Below are 24,438 nucleotides of genomic sequence, written 5' to 3'. Positions count from 1 at the left end.
TTTGCCAGGATTACATTTGAAAAGACTGCATTCGTCATTTATGACCCTTTTCTGCAATGCTGGGTCCTAGGAAATCAGGTAACGAAGGATCTGAGGCAGAGGAAAGGAGCCATCGAACATGAGGAGAAGCAAAAGTCTCACTACATGTGACCGAGCTCATTGTGCATCATAAGGAAGGGAGAAGGAGAGAGGAATCATGCGACATGGACTAAAAAATAGTCATTCTAGTGTAAAGTAGAAAGGAGACCTGCCATCAACACCTCCAGGTGAAAAATGAATGGAGAGGAGACGAGCCGTAACTGAGAATGGAGAGCGCTAGTGGTAAACGTTTTGTTGGTTTATGCAATTGGATGAGAGTTTAGAGATCAGCGGCACCTGAAAATTTCTTTATCGTTTGAGCTCACGATACAGGTGAGCCAACACCAAACATGAGACTAAAGAACCAAAGACATGAGCACACACACAATGTACAGTGGTTTTCGAAAGTATTCAACCACTTTGATCCCATAAATTACATTTATGGGATCAAAACTAAAAATTAGCATGTGTATAAGTATGCACCCCTTTTGTGATGAAGTCCCTAGAAATTTCTGGTGCAAGCAATTCCCTTCAAAAGTCATATGCTTCATGACAGGACGTCCACCTGTGTGCAATCTAAGTGTCACAGGGTCTGTCAGTATATACACTTTACCTTTCCTGAAAGGCCACAAAGGCTGCAATACCATAAAGCAAGAGGCACCACTAACCAAACACCATGAAGACCAAGGAGATCTCCAAACACTATGAAGACAAAGGAGATCTCCAAACAAGTCACTGACAAAGTTGTTGAGAAGTACAAGTCAGGTTTCGGTTATAAAAAAAATATCCCAATCTCTGATGATCCCCCGTAGAACCATCAAATCCATCATCAATTGGAAAGAATATGGTACCACAACAAACCTGCAAAGAAAGGGCCGCCCACCAAAACTCTCAGTCTGGGCAAGGAGAGCATTAATTAGAAAGGCAGCACAGAGAACAACACAGCTCATCTCACAAAGAACACCATCCCCAAAGAGAAACATGGTGGTGGCAGCATTATGCTGTGGGGATGTTTTTTGGCAAAAGGAACAAGAAAATGGATGGTCCGAAATACAGGGATATTCTTGACCAAAACCTGTTGGTCAGTGATTTGAGACTGAAACAGAGGTTAAACATCCAAAAAAACAAATTACCCCAAGCATACTGCTAAAGCAACACTCGAGTGGTTTAAGGGGAAACGTGTAAATGTTCTGGAGTGGCACAGCCCAGACCTTAATCCAATGGAGAATCTGCGGTCAGACTTTTAGATTGCTGTTCACCAAAGGAAACCATCAAACTTTACGGAGCTGGAGCAGTTTTGCCTTGAAAAATGGACAAAAATCCCAGAAAACTCAGAGACTTATCCAAAGCGACTTGCAACTATAAATGCCGCAAAAGGAGGTTCTACAAAGTACTGACTTTAGGGGGGTGAATACTTTTGCACACTGAAGTATTCAGTTATTTTGTCCTATTTGTTTGCTTTACAATAAAAAGAAAACCAAATGTTCACACTTGTAGGCATGTTCTCTACAGGAACTGATACAAACCTTAAAAAAAATATTAGAAAAATAAAAATGGAATTCCAGGTTGTGAGGTAGCAAAACATGAAAACATGCCAGGGTGGGGGTGAATACTTTTGCAGGCCACTGTACATGCCAGACCAGATGGTGGCGAGAGCTCATAGATCAGTGCCAAAAAGAAAACTTGTGGGGATTGAAGTGTTACTGAGAAAGAGGAGAGCAGTCAGCGTTTTCCCACTTTATTAGAAACAATAGAAATAGATATAATGTTTTTCGCATTCTCATCAGGTTATTATAAAACTGTACACAGTCCCAGAGCTCCACCTCCTTGGCTAGGTTTGATCCGCCATTGCCCCGGACAGGTCCGATCCGCCACCGCAGCAGTTACTTCAGTCTGAGAATCGCCTCCTTACACAACTGCATGACTTTGTTAAAATCCAGGTGGAGATACTTCCTCCAAAACCTTCGATCTCTACCATAAATCTGTGCGGGATAACATGGGCTACCTATGAGACAAGGACAATATTAATAGTCTGTCCTATGTGCCCCTCCCTGCATTGCAAATTATCTGGAGTCACTATGTAGCTATGCCACCACAGATGGTCTGTGACCACACAATCTAGGAGAGCTCAGCATTTTCTACTTCCCTGCAGAGTGATCTCTGCACAGGTGACAGAGCACAGCCACTGCGCCCTCTGGCTAGGAGGTAAGTGATGGGGACAGCACACCACCTACCTGCACACTTAACTCTGCACAGAGCATGTTCACTACACTTTGTATATTATATGTAAGAGAGGAAAGCTCATCTAGTCCTCCCTGCACAGGTCATAGAGCATGCTCCCTACACTAATGTATAAGACAAAACTCACCTCTCCCCACTGCCAAGGTCACACACAGAGCATGCTCCCTACACTAATGTATAAGACAAAACTCACCTCTCACCACTGCCAAGGTCACACACAGAGCATGCTCCCTACACCAATGTAGAAGACAAAACTCACCTCTCACCACTGCACAGGTCACACACAGAGCATGCTCCCTACACTAATGTATAAGACAAAACTCACCTCTCACCACTGCCAAGGTCACACACAGAGCATGCTCCCTACACCAATGTAGAAGACAAAACTCACCTCTCACCACTGCACAGGTCACACAGAGCATGCTCCCTACACTAATGTAGAAGACGGACGGATTTTGGTAAGACCTTACCTGTAAAATCCTTTTCAGCGAAGGAAGGAAGGGAGACACAGATCCATTACTAGTGGGTAGGCGGAGCCCCACAGGATAGTTCACCTCAGATTTATAAAAAGTGACGACCGGCCCCTCCTACTCCCATGTTCCTCAGTCCATACACAAGCTAAGGAAGAGCAGACAACACCAGCGGAGCAACACAACCCCTTCTGAAAAATCAGAAATGTGAGAGAACAGGTTATGCATATAACAAAGAGCACAGTCCCAGGCACTACTCACTGGACCTGACAACTGCGATGAGCTGGCAATGCTGGAACAGAGCCCTAGCGCGCCGACCCCAGTCCCGATGACCGCCATCAGAGAGGAGTCGTGCCGCATCTGGAAAACAATAATGCACTTCTGCCCTGGGAGGGTGCTGTGTCTCCCTTCCTTCCTTCGCTGAAAAGGATTTTACAGGTAAGGTCTTACCAAAATCCGTCTTTCAGCAGCAGAAGGGAAGGAAGGGAGACACAGATCCATTACTAGTGGGACGTTCCAAAGCAGTCCAGAACTCAAGGGTGGGAAACAGTGGCAGAATCGCCAACACCCCAACAACTTAGGTAAAAGTGCAACAAGCGCCAAAACTAGATAAAGTTATAACCTAAACCACCGCCGCCTGCAGGACCCTGCGTCCCAAGGCCGCATCAGCGGAAGCACCCACGTCCATTTTATAAAATTTAGTAAAAGTGTGGACGGAATGCCATGTAGCCGCCCGGCAGAGCTGCGCTGCCGAGGCCCCCTGACGAACAGCCCACGATGAAGCAACCGCTCTCGTGGAATGAGCTCGAACCTTCACCGGACAAGGCTCGCCCTTGAGCCGGTACGCCTCCAGGATAGCCCAACGTATCCACCGAGCTATAGTGTCCTTGGAAGCCCGCTGACCACGCCGACGACCAGCAGGAATCACAAAAAGAGAGTCCGACTTCCGAAACCCTTGCGTGATGGTAAGATAGAACTTCAAAGCCCGCACCAAATCCAACGAGTGCAAGGCCCGTTCCTTTGGATTCCTTGGTTTCGGACAGAGGGAGGGCAACACGATGTCCTGATTGACGTGGAAACGCGACACCACTTTGGGCAGAAAATCGCAACGGGTATGAAGCACCACACGATCCGAGTGGAACTCCAGAAAAGGGGGCGAGCAAGACAATGCCGCCAACTCAGAAACCCTTCTCAAAGAGGAGACCGACACCAGGAAGGCCACCTTCCAAGAAAGCAAGTAAAGCGTAGCTGAATCCATAGGCTCAAATGGCCCGTGCTGAAGAGCCTCCAAGACTAGATTGAGCAGCCAAGGAGCCACAAACACCCTCTGGGGCGGGAACTGACGTGCAATCCCGCGAAAAAACGAACGCACATCCCTGTGCGAGGCAATAGCTTTCCGAAAAAGCACGGATAGTGCAGATACCTGACCCCGCAAGGTACCTACCGCCATACCCTTGGCCAAACCACATTGCAGAAAAGCCAAGAAGTTGGGAATGGAAACGATCCAGAACACCATGAATAGAAGGCCTTCCAAGTTCTGTGATAAATCCTGGTCGTAGCCGGACCTCTGGCCGCCCGCAAGGTGGCGAAGACTTCGGCCGAAAACCAACGACGGGTGAAGATCTCGGTCTCAAGAACCACGCTGTCAAACGAAGCGACTTCAGGTCTGGATGGCGAATGTGCCCTTGGGTTAGCAGGTCCGGGCGAAGAGGCAGTGGAAACGGAGGCGCCGCCAGAAGAGACAGCGTTGAATACCACGCCCTCCGCGGCCAATCCGGCGCCACCAAAATTGTCGGAATACGCTCTAGTTTGATCCACCGGATCACCAGTGGAAGTAAGGATACCGGCGGAAACACGTAGATCAGCTCGAACTGGCCCCACGGGGCCACCAGAGCATCTACCGCCACAGCTTCCGGGTTCCTGTATCTGGACATGAACGTCGGAATCCTGGCGTTCAGCCTGGATGCCATCAAGTCCACTTGGGGAGTCCCCCAACGGGAGCACAGCAGTGCAAAAACTTCCGGATGAAGACCCCATTCCCCGGGATCCACCTGCTCGCGACTGAGGAAGTCCGCCGTGATATTCAGCACTCCTGGGATGTGAATCGCGGATATGGCCGGAACCCTGGATTCGGCCCAAACCAGGATCCGAGAGACCTCCATCATGAGTCTGGAACTCCTAGTACCGCCCTGATGGTTGAAATACGCGACCGCTGTCGCATTGTCCGTCTGAATCCGGACCGGCAGACCGCTCAAAGGGACCGTCCAATGTCGGAGGCAGAGAAATATTGCTCTCAACTCCAACATGTTGATCGGCAGAGACGACTAGACCCCCTGAACCCAGAGATTGTTCCAAACCCCGCCCCAGCCAGTCAGGCTGACATTGGTGGTAATGACCGACCACCGTGGGAGGAGGAAGGATTTCCCCAGGGATAAAGTCTCCGGACGTAACCACCATCCAAGAGACTCTAGCACCTTGCGCAAGACACCGACACAGCGATCCAGCGAAGCCGGCGATCGGTCCCAACGGGTCAGAATAAGATCTTGGAGACCCCGGGAATGAAATTGTGCAAACGGTACCGCTTCCATTGCCGTCACCATCAGACCCAGAAGGCGCATACACCTCCGAAGAGACATCGCCATTACCGACCTCATAGCCTGGACATGGTGACGAAGGATCGCTTGTTTGTCCGGAGGCAGGGATACCACTGCCCGTACCGTGTCGAAATGCATCCCCAAGAATAGGATTGACTGCGACGGCTCCAATGACGACTTCTTCCAATTGACCAGCCACCCGAAGTCCTCTAGGTGCTGAAGGGAGAGATCGCGAGCTGTCACCGCCTCCTAAGCTGTGGGTGACACAATTAACAGGTCGTCCAGGTAGGGGAGAATCGTAACTCCCTGCTTTCGAAGGAGCGCCATGAGCGGCGCCAGAATCTTTGTAAAAACCCTGAGCGCCGAGGCCAACCCGAACGGTAGGGCCACAAACTGGTAATGGGCCTGACCTATGGTGAACCGCAGTAAGCGCTGGTGAGCCCTGCCGATAGGGACATGCAAATAGGCGTCGCGGATGTCGATCGACACCAAAAAATCGTGCTGCGACAGGACCGCCACGACGGAGCGAAGAGACTCCATACGGAATCTCCGGGTCCGGACATGCAAATTCAAATCTTTGAGGTCCAGAATGGGGCGAAACTTGTCCTCCTTTTTGGGAACCACAAAAAGGTTGGAGTAAAACCCCCTTCCCTGGTCCTCTGGCGGAACCGGAATCACCACACCCTGTGCAGAAGAGAGTCGACCTCCCGCAGCAGTGCCCGAGTCCTGCGCTCGGACAGGATGCGCGACTGACGAAACCTGTCCGGGGGTCGAGAATGAAACTCTATGAAATAACCTTCCGACATAACCCGCGTCACCCAGGCGTCCGATACGTGTGACGCCCAAATAGACCCGAATTGTCGAGAGGCTTCCTGGCGTCAGTCCGCCTTAGCGGGCTTTTTGTCAATCTCCCGCTTGTCCTGACGGAAATGTTGTTTCCAGGGAGTACGGGATTTCTGGGAGGTCTTTTTTTCCAAGACGAGGGACGATCCGATCTCCAAGAAGGCTGACCGAACCGACCCCTGAGCCGAAAGGACCGACGACCACTACCGGCACTTGACTTGCCGGACATAGAAACCGCTGCCTTTCGCTGCGGCAAGGCCGTATCTTTGGCCTTGGCCTTAGCAATCAGCTCCGTGAGGTCCGAACCAAAACAGCTGACCGCCCTTGTACGCCAGACTCCTTGTTTGGATACTGCGTCTCCGGTCCACTGTTTAAGCCACAGTGCTCTCCTAACAGAGACGGCCGAGGATTGAGCCCTGGGCATCACCGAAGTAGTATCCAGCACTGCGTCCCTGCCATATCGGGCCGCTTCTTCCAAGAGCTGGAAGAGCCTTTCCACTTCAGACAGCGGAGTCCCATCTTGCCATGCCGTCCGCAGCTGATCCAACCACCGCAGCGAAGCCTCACCAGCCCACATGGCCCTCAAGGCCGCTCGGAATCCGTGACCCGCGGCCTCGTAGATGGACTTTGCCGGTAACTCCGTCCTTCTGTCCAGCAGGTCCTGAAGACTCGCCTTCCCTTTAACAGGAAGCAAAGAGGATTTGCTCAGCTGAGACAATGGCACATCCACTTCAGGAGAGGGGACCCAATTAGTGATAGTTTCCATGGAACAGGGATTCAGGGCATCAAACAACCGCATCCCTTGGAAACGTTTATCCGGACACAGGCGTTCTTTCTCCACCGCCTTGTTAAGTTCCTCGTGCATCGGCAGCGTCGAGCGAGCCCGACGCGACTCCTGATACAGCCGGGCCGATTTGCCAGGGCGCCCCGTCACCTCTTCAGACAGTTGTAACGCTTCCCGCATAGCTTCAACACAAGCGTCCACGCGGCCCGAAAGTGAAGCAGAGCGACCCCGCCGATTCTCTTCATCAGAATCGGAGATCTCACCAGAAGAGTCTGTCGGCGATTCTGAAGCCTCCGACACACTGCGTGGAGGAGACGGCGCCGCCACAGGCCTGTGACGCTTCTTGCTTCTAGACGTCGGTTGGGACTTAGCAGCGACCCAATGACCCAGGAGGTCAGACAGACTGTCAATGGAGCGAGTGAGCGCCTCCACTTTAACATCACGGAGACCCCCAACTAGTGTCGAACCTGACGCCGTTGAAGACCCCGGCGTATCAGATACGCGTGACCGATCCTGAAGCGGATCGGGAGAGAGATCCGCGCCCGCTGGTCCCTGATCCGACATGCCCCCACACAGTTGCGAGCGTCGCGGGTAAGGCGGTAATAACCTTAAAATGGGTGCAGTAACCAAGGATGTGTGAATTCCACTACCACAGCCTGTTCTTGCACAAAAAATCACCCGGCACTGAAGGGTTAAAGCTCCTCCTTAGAAGGAGAAAAGCTACCCCAGCTGCCTACAGAGCAAAAGTTAACCTGACAGACTAGAGAGAAGCACCCTCTGATCCCAGAAGGGTGCACCTCCAGAGAGGGTTAACAGCCTGATGGGCCAGACCCCGTTCAGAAGGGGTTAACGCTACTGATCCACACTACCCTATTTGTGAGGTGTGTGTCAGAGCCATCTCAGTAGGGAAGAAGCAGCGCCGTATACAGCACACCCTGTCAGTTAGGACATAAGGAAAGTGCTCTGCGCTGTAGAAGGAACTTTCTGCCTAAAAGGCAGGAGAGACTCACCAGCTGGCGTAGAGACTGCTCTTCTCGGTGTGATGAGAGCGGGGAGCAGGGAGTAGGAAACGCTGCACGAGGATGGACGCTGGCCGGAAGAAGAAGGGGCTGGGACATCTCCAGCGCGCGCTTTCCCGGCACTTCCTGTCACGAGCTAAGAACCGACAGCAGAGAGACGCTAAGCCACGCCCCCCGCTGAGCTACGAATGGAGCGCGCGAATCCTCCCGTCCCTGCTGGCCAAGGATCAAACGCTGCATGTAGAGGAGAGATCCCTGCAAGCCAGAAAAAAACAGCAGTCACCACAAACACATATACAGTGACAGCGGCTGCCGCAGCAGCCGCTACAAGCACTCAATAAGAGCACTTACCCAGCTGAGCGCCACAGGGACCCCCAGGGATGTGTGGCGTCGTGGCCCTTGCTCCCTCCCACGGCGGAGCGCGCAGGAACCCCACACGAGCGATGTGCGTCTCCGCCAGGGAGCGCCCTGTATCCCCCGGGGCCAGCAGGGTTCTGCGGGGACCTCCTTAGGGGGTAAGCAGATCCGCCAGGGGAGGGTCAGGGGTCCCAGCAGCGCTGAGACCCCCTGAGACCTCTAGACCACGGGGGGTCCAGATCTCCGGAATAAAAATAAGAAAATCTTCTGAGGAGCTGCAAAGGCAGTGACTATCCTCTGCGACCTCAAATTTAAAACTGAGGAATATGGGAGTAGGAGGAGCCTAAGCTGGTCGTCACTTTTTATAAATCTGAGGTGAACTATCCTGTGGGGCTCCGCCTACCCACTAGTAATGGATCTGTGTCTCCCTTCCTTCCCTTCTGCTGCTGAAAAAACTCACCTCTCACCACTGCACAGGTCACACAGAGCATGCTCCCTACACCAACGTAGAAGACCAAACTCACCTCTCACCACTGCATAGGTCACACACACAGCATGCTCCCTACACTAATGTAGAAGACAACTCACCTCTCACCACTGCACAGGTCACACACAGAGCATGCTCCCTACACCAATGTAGAAGACAAAACTCACCTCTCACCACTGCACAGGTTACACACAGAGCATGCTCCCTACACTAACGTAGAAGATCAAACTCACCTCTCACCACTGCACAGGTCACACACAGAGCATGCTCCCTACACTAATGTAGAAGACAAAACTCACCTCTCACCACTGCACAGGTCACACAAAGAGCATGCTCCCTACACTAATGTAGAAGACAAAACTCACCTCTCACCACTGCACAGGTCACACACAGAGCATGCTCCCTACACTAACGTAGAAGACAAAACTCATCTCTCACCACTGCACAGGTCACACACAGAGCATGCTCCCTACACCAATGTAGAAGACAAAAGTCACCTCTCACAACTGCACAGGTCACACACAGAGCATGCTCCCTACACCAATGTAGAAGACAAAAGTCACTTCTCACCACTGCACAGGTCACACACAGAGCATGCTCCCTACACCAATGTAGAAGACAAAACTCACCTCTCACCACTGCACAGGTTACACACAGAGCATGCTCCCTACACTAACGTAGAAGATCAAACTCACCTCTCACCACTGCACAGGTCACACACAGAGCATGCTCCCTACACTAATGTAGAAGACAAAACTCACCTCTCACCACTGCACAGGTCACACAAAGAGCATGCTCCCTACACTAATGTAGAAGACAAAACTCACCTCTCACCACTGCACAGGTCACACACAGAGCATACTCCCTACACTAACGTAGAAGACAAAACTCACCTCTCACCACTGCACAGGTCACACACAGAGCATGCTCCCTACACCAATGTAGAAGACAAAAGTCACCTCTCACCACTGCACAGGTCACACACAGAGCATGCTCCCTACACTAACGTAGAAGACAAAACTCATCTCTCACCACTGCACAGGTCACACACAGAGCATGCTCCCTACACTAATGTAGAAGACAAAACTCACCTCTCACCACTGCACAGGTCACACACAGAGCATGCTCCCTACACTAACGTAGAAGACCAAACTCTCCTCTCACCACTGCACAGGTCACACACAGAGCATACTCCCTACACTAATGTAGAAGACAAAACTCACCTCTCACCACTGCACAGGTCACACACAGAGCATGCTCCCTACACTAATGTAGAAGACAAAACTCATCTCTCACAACTGCACAGGTCACACACAGAGCATGCTCCCTACACCAATGTAGAAGACAAAAGTCACCTCTCACCACTGCACAGGTCACACACAGAGCATGCTCCCTACACTAACGTAGAAGACAAAACTCACCTCTCACCACTGCACAGGTCACACACAGAGCATGCTCCCTACACTAATGTAGAAGACAAAACTCACCTCTCACCACTGCACAGGTCACACACAGAGCATGCTCCCTACACTAACGTAGAAGACCAAACTCTCCTCTCACCACTGCACAGGTCACACACAGAGCATGTTCCCTACACTAATGTAGAAGACAAAACTCACCTCTCACCACTGCACAGGTCACACACAGAGCATGCTCCCTACACTAATGTAGAAGACAAAACTCATCTCTCACCACTGCACAGGTCACACACAGAGCATGCTCTCTACACCAATGTAGAAGACAAAAGTCACCTCTCACCACTGCACAGGTCACACACAGAGCATGCTCCCTACACTAACGTAGAAGACAAAACTCACCTCTCACCACTGCACAGGTCACACACAGAGCATGCTCCCTACACTAATGTAGAAGACAAAACTCATCTCTCACCACTGCACAGGTCACACACAGAGCATGCTCCCTACACCAATGTAGAAGACAAAACTCACCTCTCACCACTGCACAGGTCACACACAGAGCATGCTCCCTACACTAACGTAGAAGACCAAACTCTCCTCTCACCACTGCACAGGTCACACACAGAGCATACTCCCTACACCAACATAGAAGACAAAACTCACCTCTCACCACTGCACAGGTCACACACAGAGCATGCTCCCTACACTAACGTAGAAGACAAAACTCACCTCTCACCACTGCACAGGTCACACACAGAGCATGCTCCCTACACTAACGTAGAAGACAAAACTCACCTCTCACCACTGCACAGGTCACACACAGCATGCTCCCTTTGGTAACGTAGAAGTCAATGGTTATCCTGGAGAGCTTACCTTCTTCATGTATAGTGATCTCTATATGGGCAACAAAACCTGCCCACAACACTCCCAACTAAAAGTGAGTAACTTATCTACCGGTGAGTGGTGAAAAGGAAAACAGCCCCGAACAGCGTGACTGATCCCAAGATCACACCGGACTATAGAATAGGAAAGGAAAGAAAGACAATATACAGCCTGAAAGCCAGAGGCGACGGCAGGGCCCTCTCCCCTCTGTATTTGTATCTTGTATGTAGCCTCCTCATATGTACAGCACTGGGAATAAATGGTGCTCGAAAAATATAATACTAGGCATTCTGAACTACGGCAGGCGCAGGGCCCCTTAGCGACACCTAAGATTCTTACAGCTCAGGTATATACTCGTCCTCCCAGGATCCTACATCTTATGCGCCTGTCCAGACACATTGCACCCACTTCCATAGTTTTAGCTTTGGTTTCCCAGAAACCCCATTAAAATGGAAGTTCTAAAATGAGCCCCAATTTCCTGATCCCCTCAGCACAGACATAACTTGCAAACTTTCCTTGTTGTGCAGTGTGGAGAGGCAGTCTACTGTACAGCAGATGTAGTGCAGCTCCAATGCTCGGGGACGGTCACTAAGTTTACACATTGCAGAGCACAACGCTACTACCACACCCATGCTACAGTGACTCCATCTGTGTCCATGAGGGCCGGTACTGCATGTCCTCAGCTCGATGTGCCTCACAGTAGTCTTCAGAATACCAGCCGTCCAATATGACTGACCAGATTAATCACTGTTTTTGGTATAAATTCTATCACCAGATGTCAGACTTCACGTTCATGATCTGCAGGTTTCTGACTCTGTGTATGTGAATAATTAATTGTACGGGAAGTGTTCAATATAATAGCAGTGTGGAGGTCAATCACTGAGGTTAATCATTCTGTGAAGAAATTTAAGGGTGAAGCCAGCACATGTTGTATATGCATTTCTCCATTTGATCACAGACAGTCTCGCGTTACCTGTGAGGACTGTGACAGTTAGAAGACGCCAGTGTGATGCTAATCTCTTAGAAAGAAGTCCCTGCAAAGTCCCACTGTTAAAAAAAAAAAAAAAAGACACCCCTTAAGACCTAAAAGAGGAATTCTCAACCTGTCATTTGATTTCCATCAGCTGTCAGGAGAGAAGTCCTTCTACAGCTGTTATTGTCGTGGTTACAGACATTGGGATCGCAGGCACAGGACTTGCCTTATTACCGGCTCTTCTATGAAGAAGAAAATTGACCCGCCGGCTTCAGGAACAGCGGAGACAACGATGAATTTACTACTGTCGTCACAGGGCAGCACCAGCTCCCGCTCTGTTTCTGATAGTTGTGCCACCCCTAAAACCCCTGATTTTGACCCCATACAGTCAGGGGACACTTATGCTGACCATACAATCCCCCTTTTAGCCTGCAAAACACTGAATGAAAGCTGTCAGTGTGTTACAGATGCGCAACTCTCAGAACGCACATACGCCGGGCTTCATCATTTAAACCGCCACACAAGGCTCAACCTGCTGGCTCTGCTACATCCCCAAAGAGAGAATCTTATAAAAGGTGAAAAAAAATCCTAAATTCTAAAGGGGAAACCAGTAATACGCAACAAAAAAACATTGGGAATTAAGCAGGCGTGTGGAGTCCGTGTCCATTTTGGTGGAGTCGGTATAAAATGGACTGACTCCAACTCCTAAAATACATAATAAATTGGGTACAGTAATTCAATGCAGTTTGTGGAGAATATTTTTTCATAAGAATTTGGGAAAGTTATGAGATGTCCTATAAATGTCCGTCCTATTCCTGATCTCAGGGTCTGGCTGAGATGAATCTGTGCTACAGTAAATTTATCACTTAAACATGAGCCGTGTATGAGGGAGTCGGAGTCGTGGAGAGGGATACAGTGAGCGTCATGTTGCCTCCATCCTTAAAATTTCGAAGACGGCAGCCGATTACAGCAAGGTCAAGCAGCAGACACTGGGGACAACAAAGCTACAGACCGGCAGCGGGCGAAAGCGACTCTCCACTGACCGGGATGACCCTCATCTTATTCCAATGTCACTCAGCAACCGCAGGATGACATCATGTGACCTACAAAAGGAATGGCAAATGGCAGCTGGGGTGAAGGGCACGGCAAGAACAGTTGGTAACAGGCTCCTAGAGGCCTCGAGTCATGTAAAGCTAGAAAAAAGCCTTTCATCAAGGAGAAGCAAAGGAGACCCAGGCTGAAGTTTGCCAAAGACCATAAGGATTGGACCATAGAGGACTGGAGTAAGGTAATCTTCTCTGATGAGTCTAATTTTCAGCTTTGCCCAACACCTGGTCGTCTAATAGTTAGACGGAGACCTGGAGAGGCGTACAAGCCACAGTGTCTTGCACCCACTGTGAAATATGGTGGAGGATCGGTGATGATCTGGGGATGCTTCAGCAAGGCTGGAATTGGGCAGGTTAATCTTTGCGAAGGACGTGTGAATCAAGCCGCATACAAGATTATCCTTGAAAAACACTTGCTTCCTTCTGCTCAGGCAATGTTCCCCAACTCTGAGGACAATGCCCCATGCCACACAGCTAGGTCAATCAATGTGTGGATGAAGGGGCGCCACATCAAGACCCGGTCATGGCCGCCCAATCTCCAGACCTGAACCCCATTGAAAACCTCTGGAATGTAATCAAGAGGAAGATGGATAGTCACAAGCCATCAAGCAAAGAAGAACTGCTTAGATTTTTGTGCCAGGAGCGGCGTAAGGTCACCCAAAAGCAGCGTGAAAGACTGGTGGAAAGCAGCCAAGATGCATGAAAGCTGGGATTAACAATCATGGTTATGCCACCAAATACTGATGTCTGAACTCTTCCTGAGCTAAAACATGAGGATTGTTGTTTCTAAATGAATAAGAACTTGTTTTCTCTGCATTATTTGAGGTCTGAAAGCTCTGGCTCTCTGCTTCTCTGCTTCTTTTTTATTATTTTGATGATTTCTCATTTGCTAAAAATAAAAACATTTTTAGCTTTGAATTTCGGAGACTTGTTGTCAGTAGTTTATAGAATAAAGCTACAATGTACATTTTACTCAAAAATAGACCTAGAAAGAGAAAAATAAGAGAAAATGACAATTTTGTAGTGGTCTCTTAATATATATATTTATTATACACACATATATTGTCAGGGATATATTGATGTCAGGAAAATATTAACCATTTCTCCCCCATGAAGCCCCCCTCACCACTTGTCAGTACAAGTTCTGTCTCCATAAAAATCTCAGCACAAAGCCCCAATTAACATGAGTAAGGCCTTAAACAAACTGCTGGCAGCCAAGAGGTGCCACCAAACTACTTAAAATGTGAAAAGATTTCCCCTGGAAGACACAGGGGGTGATTAAAACGTAGGATTGCAATAATTTGCGTGTAACTGTTGGAGCTTGCTTCCCGAGCTTCAAAAATAAATCTATAGACACGCCGACTCTGATATGAAATATGGAACCATATTTTTAGGGGTAGGACCAGCTAGGGAATGATAGGGATATTTTTCTGTCGCTGAAAAACAGCTACATAGAGCAAAAACACCAGAATAGCAGACTGCAACTTATGCGATGTGTGGTCTCTAACTGAAGGTGAAATCATAACGGAAAAAATGGCATCGTTTGCAAGCTTCAACGAGCAATAAGTTATCGCAGAAGTTAGCGTTTTTAATAAAAATGTACAGGCTGGAGACCAGCCCACATGATGTCACCACAAGGGGCGTGTGGGCAGATCTCCCCTTAGGTAGAAGAGAACCCATGGACATTAGAGGAGCACTCATTGCCAGGGGGGTATAAGGACTATAAGCAACGGGTCGCGTTCGATAACGCTCAAATCATACTGAGGAGCCCCTCCTCCACCTATATTGAATCATTTCAGCGATCGTATAGTAAGTGGTCTTCTTCTATCCTGTTTATTTTATGTAACCGCTTATGTATTTAAATTCCCCTTTGTAACATCCTTGTATATATTTTTTCTAAACACTGCCTCCCTTTTGAATTAAATTTAATAGTTCTGTTTCTTTTGTCCTGTAATTGTTCCCTTCACCGAAGCCATACGCTACCAGAACGCAAGCGTCCGCCCAGGCCTGTATTAGATCATAAGATGTGACACCATACGCTTTCTGCGTGCTCCCCGATGCCCAAGGAGCGAGTAGTCTGTATTGTGTGCTCGCGATTCCGGACGAAATACTGACATATTGCGTGATCTCCCCGGTGTCGTCGCTGTGAGTTCCTGACACACACACACATCTATCTCTCTAATATCTATATATATAATATCTCTAGATCTATCTATCTATCGAACTATAAGACGCACCCACCGGGGTGGAGCATGGTAGGCAATGTGAGCGGTTGTGCTTCCCGCACTCTCCCGCCGTTACCTGATATTGCAGCGGTCCCGCAGCAGTCACCGCCAGTCTCAGCTGACCGGAGGGTGGAGGAAGCTCTGCGGATCATCAGAGAGGCAGCTGCGACGTGCGGAGAGGTACAGAGATGACCCGCCCAAGGCAGAAGGATGCGGGCTTTGGAGACGGAAATAGCTCCCAAGATGGCGCTGAGAAGAAGGAGGAGGCGGCCGGAGCCAACGCAGCTTACCAGTGTCGCATGAGTGCAGCAGCGAGGCTGGAAAGGTATGCACGTAATGTGGAAGGAAACAAACAACAGGAGCTGGATAAAGGAGAGGAGATGGAGGAGGATGAAGCGATGGGGCAAACAATTCAAGGGGAGGAAAGCATGTCCCAGGAGGGTAGTCATATTGATGGAGAAGCTATGTCTGAAGTTGCACAGGAGGAGGGTGATGTACAAGAAAACCCCACCATTAAGGATGTATTTGCTGTGGTGTCTTTTTGTAAACAGGCACTAACCACATTAACACAGCAAGTCCTGGGAGTGCAATCTGAAGTGGCCACTATTAAAAATGATATGCAAAAGGCTAATATCAGGACTGCTGAGGTGGAAACCAGAGTGGGAGAAAATGAAGACCAGATTAATAAACTTACAAAGTCTGAAAAACAATTTAAACAACAAATCTCAGAAATTATGGCCAAAAATGATGACCTGGAGAATCGCTCTAGAAGAAACAATATTAGAATAGATGGAATGCCAGAAAAATCTGAGGGAAGAGATCCCACTGATTTTATTGAAAAATGGCTGAAGGAAAGATTTGGAGAGGACTCTCTTACTAAATTTTTTGCGGTGGAGCGTGCTCACAGAGTACCAATGCAGCCTCAACCCCTGGGAAAAGGACCACGTGCTATAATAGCCAAACTACTTCACTATAGAGACAGCGATATCATTATCCGTAAAGCAAGTGAAGAGATCACAATAAACGGCCAATGAATCGGCATATACCCTGATTATTCGGTAGCTGTACAGAAACAGCGAATGCAATTTGGAGGAGTAAAAAGACGCCTGAGAGAACTGGGCGCAACATACTCAATGCTGTTCCCGGCCAAACTGCGAGTGGCTGCGATGGATAAAGTTTTCTTCTTTACAAAGCCGGAGGAGGATGCAGCAGAATGGATCGATGTCAATGCGAAGTCTATACAAGCGGGAAATGAGAGTCTGCTAAGACATTTTAAATATTCTTTAAGAGGAAGGTCGGCTGAGATCTCTTATTGAACGGACGGACGCAGTGACTATTCAATGATGGGAACTGCCTATTTGGACAGATGCCTTTTACAGAGTACAATAGGCAACCCTACAATGCTGTCCTGGACAGGAGAACTGGAGGGGGGGCTTTTATTTTTTGCTCCTTGCCTTCTAGTCATATTTTTGCTATCTATTTTGATGGTCCAGGACTAAATTTGAGTTGGTTTGTTTTTTGTTGTCCTGTTGATATAATGAGTTTAAAATCTTTCCCTCTTTCGTGAAAGAGGAGAGGGGGAAAGAAAGGAGCCACTGCGAGATGTACGGATGTTAAATTTGAGCCCTTGGTGAAGGGCAAGACGGTGGCGGGGGGGAGAATATTAATTATATTAAGAATATTTGATACTTAAGATTTATGATACTGGTGGTAAAAATTTATAGAAAGAACCTTCGGGAGCAGCGGGCAGGGGGGAATTATAAGTGAAGCAGTTAGGGGAATCTCTAACTTAGGAGCCCAAACAGGAATGAAGAACCCAAAGCTCCTAGAGAGAGAGCACTGAAAGAGGGGAGGAGAGGAAACAAAGGGGGGGGGGGGGAGAAGGGGAGGGGAGGGGGAGAAGGGAAGGGGAGAGAAGGGAAGGGGACGGGGGAGGGAGAGGAATAAAAGGGGGGGAGGGGAGGGCACCGACAGCAAAGGAGAGAAACAGAGGAAAACTAAACATTGTTCAGGGTATTTTATGGGTAGTTTTAAAGTTATAAGCTGGAATGTTAGGTTTATCGGAGAAAACCAGAAGGGCAACGATATTTAAAAGCTTGCAGGACCGGGGGGCATCGGTAATTTGTCTCTTAGAAACTCATCTACTAAAGGAAACAACTCAGATTATAAATAGGAGGTGGATACAGAAAGCATATCACTCTACCTTTTCTAACTATGCCAGGGGAGTCTCAATTCTAATTAATAGGTCCACACCTTTTGAAGAATTGGATGTTTATATTGATCCGGAGGGGCAGGGAGTAGCAGTTAAAGGGATCTTTTTTGGGGTCACAATGTGTATAGCGGCACTATACATTCCTCCCCCCTACTCTAGCACCAAAATTAGACTAATGCGAGAATACGCTGAACGAGGAAGAATATTACCATTTTTGATGATGGGAGACTTTAATAACGTAACTGATAATTTTTGGGACAGAAGTAAGAGGCAATCAAACATACAGGAAAGTACTAATACAGTTTTTGGCCACTTCATAAAAGAAATTGGAATGATTGATACATGGAGGGTTAGGAACACAGGGAAACGAAGCTACTCATGCCACTCCACATCATATGGTACGTTATCACGCATATGTGGCACCCCAGGGGTCTGGTTGCCACAGGAATAGAAATATTACGTCTGAGAGCAAGTGAGAGGTTTCTCTGGTCAGGAGCCCTTAAGCATGCAACACCTCCTGCCCAGACCTGGGAGGGGAGGAACCTGCCCTATATAAACTGGGTCTGGGGCGGGGTTAGTCAGAGTCAGAGCCTGGAGTGAAGTTCCAGACACAGGGCAAGAGACAGCTAGGAGCTCTGTAGGAGCAGGAGCTGAGTGCCAGGGACTGGAAGCAGATATATTGCTCATCCTGGCTGAAGAGACTACTACTGGACAACGGAGTCCGAGGCTGTGGAAACCTCTAAGTCCAGCAGCAGAACCCAGCTGGCAGGGGATTCCAGGTCCTCTGGCCATAGAAGCCCAGAGGCTCAGTCACAAGGAAGGGACCAGCACCGCCATCGAGGAGCGGAGGCTATCAGAAGGCCCCAAGTCACCAGCCATACGGGTGAGCACCACACGGTATACTCAGGGACGTGGGCTACTTCCACTCGCTTACAGCAAGGTAGCCAGGAAGAGTGCAGATAGACGGGGAGGCCTACAACCCCACCTGGCCAGGGGAACTCCTGCTTGCTCGCAGACTGACCAGGCCCCTTATGCTAGCCAGTACTCCCGGGAGGGTCTGCCTTAATATCATCAGTAAAGACCCTGAACTGCACTGCAAAGACTCTGAGTGGTTCCTGCTTTCTCACCGCATACAGCACTAATAGTACTGGGACGCCCGCGCACCATCATTCCCATCATTCCCATTCCCTGCCCTGAGGCTATACTCTTCCCGTGGGGAGTTATCCCATCTCTTGCTGCGCACACCACACCAGCCTCAGTGGACTGCCTCGCAGCGGCGGTACACCCTGACCGCAATCCACGGGTGGCGTAGTCGGACAATTAACCTAAAACCTATAAAAGACTGCCACTGGATTGACCACACTGAGCCACGGGACCGGGTCGCCGCCACGGAGACTACAACCCCCAGAGACCCGACTCCGGGTATCCCACACACGCGCACACTCGGCCCAGGGGGCGCGTCAACTTTGGCGTAGTCGGCAGGATTTCGTGCCCACAACCACCGGGTACTGCGTGCCTTCAAAAGACTGTCATACCTGCCGTGGTGAAGGTTCCCGCCATCCGGAGCCGTTTCCCGCCATCCGGAGCCGTTTCCCGCCATCCGCACCTGTTTTCCCGTCATCCGCAGTCGTTTTCCCGCCATAGGGCGCCATCTTCGGGACGCCGCGCGGGAAGAAGAGGGGCATGGACGCCGAAAGCGCGCGAGAGCTGAAGCCCCGCCCTACGCACCGATGCTGCGCAAGGTCCTGGAAGGAGAGGTAGCGACGCTGACGTCACCAGAGCGCGAAGCAAGGTCCTCCACCCTGACGATCGTCTGCAGAGCTGCGGCCTACGGAGAAGAAACCACAGAAGGTAGGCCAAACTTAACAAGGGGGGAGGAAGATGACGGACACGGAGGGACCCTCTACCACCAGCGCGGCCGCTGCCGCAGTAATGCCGTTCACCATGCCTTACATCCCCGGTGCGGCCTGGCTGCCCCAATACTCAGGGGAATATCATACCCTAAGCGACTTTAAAGAGAGACTGTACAGCCTGTTTAAAGTATACCCCCTGACGGAGGGACAAAAAGTGAGCATACTGGTAGGCCAGCTAACCAGCGCAGCCCAACGTGAAGTAAAGTCCTGGTCAGTCAGGGACAAGGAGACCATGAAGGAGATCTTAGCCCGTCTGAGGGACACTTTTGATACCCGCACCTCAGCAGAGATCAAAATGAAATTCTATGGGTGCAAGCAGCGGGCCCAAGACAGTATAAGAGACTATGCTTTGAATTTGCAAGAGGCCCTGGGAGCCATTAAACAGGCAGACCCTGACAGTGTGCGGAATGCAGATGAACTGTTGACTGAGCAATTCATTGAGGGTCTGCTGTCCAATGCCCACCGAACCCAGTTACGTGCAATGGCCTTGCAGAACCCTGGGTTAGACTTTGCAAAGTTCAAAGACAGGGCCATCCGGGTGCTCCGAGAACCGGCACCGGGTAGCGCTGTAACCCACCGGCGCCCTGCTATTACCTATCACCAGGAGGCGGCGCCCTTGTCTACAAAGTCTGTAGGAGCTGGTGCGCAGGCTTTGGATAACAACCCGGCTACAGACTTGCACCACCAGGTCCAAGAACTGACCAAAAGCGTAGCCGCGCTAACCAGAACTGTGCAGTCTTTACAGGTCTCTCCTCCAGGAAAGATCCAGCTGGCATCCGGACCAGAGGACGTCCCGTGGCGCCGACAGAGGAGGATCCCAACGTCCAGAGGAAGACCCAGTGACAGATACAACGAGGACGGACAACCCATCTGCCGCCGCTGCAATCAACCCGGACATATGGCAAGGTACTGTCATTTAAACGGGCACAACCTGGGGCAGAGGGCCAACCCCCAGGCATAAGATCATCAGGCCCCTCAAACTGGCGTGATAAATATGTAGGGGAACGTCCAGTCTTGCCTGTGGTACTGGATGGCATTCCTATGTGTGACACAGGGTCTCTTTAAGCGGTACGGGAATGACTCGGACATAACCCGCTACCCAGATGACGACCTGAGTATCATCGCCAGCAATGGTCAGCCCGTGCCGCAGGTGGGGTTCAAAGAGGTGACCATTAAGGTCGGTAAGGTCGAACTGGCGGCACAAGGACTGATCATTGTGGACATTGACCGTCATGAGAATCACCCTAGAATAACCTTGGGAACTAACGTGATTGAAAATTGTCTTGCAGAGGTGATTCTCATTTTACAGCAGGTTACCAAGAACGCCAGTTCCGGCCAGCAGCGTGTGCTCCAGAAAGAGATCCGGGCACTGATGAAGCGGCAACAGGTGGAACTATCTGGTGGTGAGATAGGTAGCGTGAGAATGGTAGAGCCCGTCTACTCAGACAGTAGGCTCACCATTTTGACAGCACGTGGAGTGGTCGATGTTTGCCATGGGAGGGTACCTGTCCGCATCGTAAATATCGGGGAGAGAGAAGTACACCTGCCCCGGTATGCCACACTAGCCAAATTGTTCACCATAAACCAAAATTCTGTAAAGGCTGTAGAACCCTTGCCTCCACCTCAACAGAGGAAGGTAACGGCAATGGAGGACTGGTGTCAGCAACTGCATTTGGGTACTGACTCCACTCCCTCACACCAAAAACAGGGAGTCTACCGGGTGGTTCAGGAGTACGAAAGAGTCTTTAGTAAACACCCGCTAGACTTCGGGCGAGTAAAGGGGGTAGAACATCACATCCCCACAGGAGACCATCCACCCATAAAGGAAAGATACCGACCTGTACCCCCTGCACACTATCAGCATGCAAAGGGGATGTTGCGGGACATGAAGGAGGCTGAGGTAATCAGGGACAGCTGTAGCCCCTGGGCAGCTCCACTAGTTCTAGTGAAAAAGAAGGACAACACAATGAGAATGTGTGTAGACTACAGAAAGGTCAACCGTATCACACACAAAGATGCGTACCCGTTACCTAGAATAGAAGAATCTTTAGCTGCATTAAAATCTGCTAACTTCTTCTCCAATTTGGATCTTACTAGCGGGTACTGGCAGGTTCCTGTAGCAGAGGTAGACAAGGAGAAGACCGCATTCACCACCCCGATGGGTCTCAGCGAATTCAACTGTATGCCGTTCGGGCTCTGCAACGCACCAGGAACCTTCCAGCGGTTGATGGAATGCTGTCTGGGACACCGGAATTTCGAGACGGTCCTGTTATACCTGGACGATGTCATCGTTTATTCCAAAACCTACGAGGACCATCTGAAACACCTGGCAGAAGTGTTTGACGCCCTGGCAAGCTACAGCCTAAAGGTGAAACCCTCCAAGTGTCACCTCCTGAAACCAAAGGTACAGTACCTGGGACACGTGGTGAGTGCTGACGGAGTGGCTCCCGATCCCGATAAGATCACCGTGATTAAAGACTGGCCAAGACCCTCCAGCATAAAGGAAGTGCGGCAGTTCCTCGGGTTGGTAGGCTACTACCGAAGATTCATTCCCAGTTTCACCAAAATGGCAGCTCCTATGCAGGACCTCCTGATAGGTCAATCCAGGAAGGCCAAAAACCAGAAGCCGCCCTTCAGGTGGGAAAAGCTGGAAGAGGAGTCCTTCCGCCAGCTGAAGATGGCCCTCACGGGGGATGAAATCCTGGCGTACCCTGACTATGGCCAGCCCTTTATCCTCCACACGGACGCGAGCAACATCGGGCTAGGAGCCGTACTATCCCAGATCCAGCAGGGGAAACAACGGGTAATCGCTTACGCCAGCCGAAAACTACGGCCCACAGAGAGAAAGCCTGAGAATTATAGCTCATTCAAGCTAGAGTTCCTGGCAGTGGTGTGGGCAGTGACCGAACGTTTCAAGCATTACCTTGCCTCTTCCAAGTTCACCGTGTACATGGATAACAACCCGTTGACACACCTGGACACTGCAAGACTTGGTGCCCTGGAGCAGAGATGGATGGCCCGACTGTCCAACTATGAATTCACCATCAAATACCAGGCGGGAAGCTCAAATGCCAACGCGGATGCCCTGTCCAGAATGCCAAACTTACCGGACGTAGGGGAAGATCCAGAAGAACTGGAAGAAGTCGAACTCCCTGCGTTCCACCGTCATGGGATTACCCTGTATTCCCACCGTGTAAGGCAGGGTTCCCCAACTCCAGTCCTCAAGGCCCACCAACAGGTCATGTTTTCAGGATTTCCTTAGTATTACACAGGTGATAATTGCATCACCTGCACAGGCAATAATTCCATCACCTGTGCAATACTAAGGAAATCCTGAAAACATGACCTGTTGGTGGGCCTTGAGGACTGGAGTTGGGGAACCCTGGTGTAAGGGACAGGCGCTCTGCCACGTTCAATCCCTTGCCCCACTACAGCTGGGCGGAGACACAAGACAGTGATCCCGCAGTCCGTCTGGTGAAGGAAATGCTGACACAGGCTGATGCCCGTCTTGAACCAGACGCTCCGGAGGAGACCAAGCAACTGTGGAAAGAGAAAAGCAGACTGTTTCTTTACAAGGAGAAGCTGTGCCCGAGAATGGTCAACTCTAGAACACATGAGCTGACCTGGAGGTAGTGGTCCCAAGACGAGACGCGGCTATGGTTCTGGAGGCATACCACGACGGAGCAGGACACTTCGGATGGAAGAAGCTGGAGTTACTGTTGCGTGGACGGTTCTATTGGGTAGGCATGAGAGGAGCCATCGAGAGGTGGTGTAGAGACTGTGGCCCGTGCAACCTAAGAAGGAAGGACCGTGCCATCCAGAAGACTCCCCTGCAGCCCATCATCACCAGGCAGCCACTGGAACTGGTAGCCCTGGACCATGTGAAACTGGCTCCAAGCAAATCTGGGTAAGTCTACGCCCTCACAATCGTAGATCACTACTCCTGGTTCCTGGTGGTGGTCTCTGTCAAGGACTTAACGGCTCAAACAGCAGCTAGAGCCTTCCAGCAGCACTTCTGCCGTCCACACGGGTATCCGGAGCAAGTGCTGAAGGACCAAGGACCAGCCTTCGAAGCGGAGGTCTTCCAAGAGTTCTGCAATCTGTATGGCTGCAGGAAGATAAGAACAACGCCCTATCACCCTCAGACTAACGGACTATGTGAGAAAATGAACCAGGTGGTGATAGACTTGCTAAAAACGTTGCCCCTGGAAGAACGCAGTCTGTGGTCTGAAAAACTGCCTGATCTGGTGGACTTATATAATCACATCCCCGTAGGTTCCACCAACTGTACCCCGGCTTACCTAATGAGAGCAAGACCTGGTAAGCTGCCTATTGACCTGGATATGGAAGTCCTGACGCCTGAGGACACCTCGCCAGAGGCAGACTGGGATACAGAACGGCAGCAGCAGTATCGGAATGTACAGGAGAGCGTCGAGCGGGGTCTGTCTCAAGCAAGAGAAAGGCAAGAGAAGGCTTATAACCAGCATGCTCCCGCTGTTCCCCTGGTACCTGGAGAGCAGATCTTGAAGAGAAAGAGGCGGCTCCACAAATTGGACGACCAGTGGGAGAAGGACCCGTACATCGTACTGCCCTCAAGCCATGAGAACCCAAAAGTCTGTGCAATCAGTAAGGATGGAGGAGAGACCACAGCCATTGTCTCCAGAGACCACCTGAAAAAGTGTCCCGAGCAGCTGCAAAGCCCTGATGAAGATCAAGAGAACCCTCAACCCGCAGAGGAAAAGGAAGAAATGATCAGTACCGTACTCGGAGACTTTCCCCGATCCTGGACTCAAATCAACAACGCAGTCGTGGTACCCGTCCTCACCTTTCTCCAGC

General features: G+C 50.2%; 1 protein-coding gene across 2 annotated transcripts in view; it reads right to left on the bottom strand.

The window, feature by feature from the left end:
- Nucleotides 1–1,801: 1,801 nt before the first annotated feature.
- Nucleotides 1,802–24,438, bottom strand: part of RECQL4 (RecQ like helicase 4) — a 153,533-nt gene continuing 130,896 nt past the window's right edge. Inside the window, exons 24-25 of one of the 2 annotated variants that reach the window (XM_073668821.1) lie at nt 12,147–12,220; nt 1,802–2,083 (exon numbers count right to left, since the gene is read on the bottom strand). In XM_073668821.1, the coding sequence (XP_073524922.1) occupies nt 12,186–12,220 (35 nt within the window). In that variant the 3' untranslated portion in view covers nt 1,802–2,083; nt 12,147–12,185. The remainder of the gene's footprint in view (nt 2,084–12,146; nt 12,221–24,438) is intronic. The other variant, XM_073668820.1, reaches the window with a different exon arrangement.

This window comes from Phyllobates terribilis, unplaced genomic scaffold, assembly GCF_046119375.1.
Source record: "Phyllobates terribilis strain yellow unplaced genomic scaffold, ASM4611937v1 Scaffold_2__4_contigs__length_985480577, whole genome shotgun sequence".
Classification (NCBI taxonomy): Eukaryota; Metazoa; Chordata; class Amphibia; order Anura; family Dendrobatidae; genus Phyllobates; species Phyllobates terribilis.
This window is presented reverse-complemented; position numbering and strand designations above follow the sequence as displayed.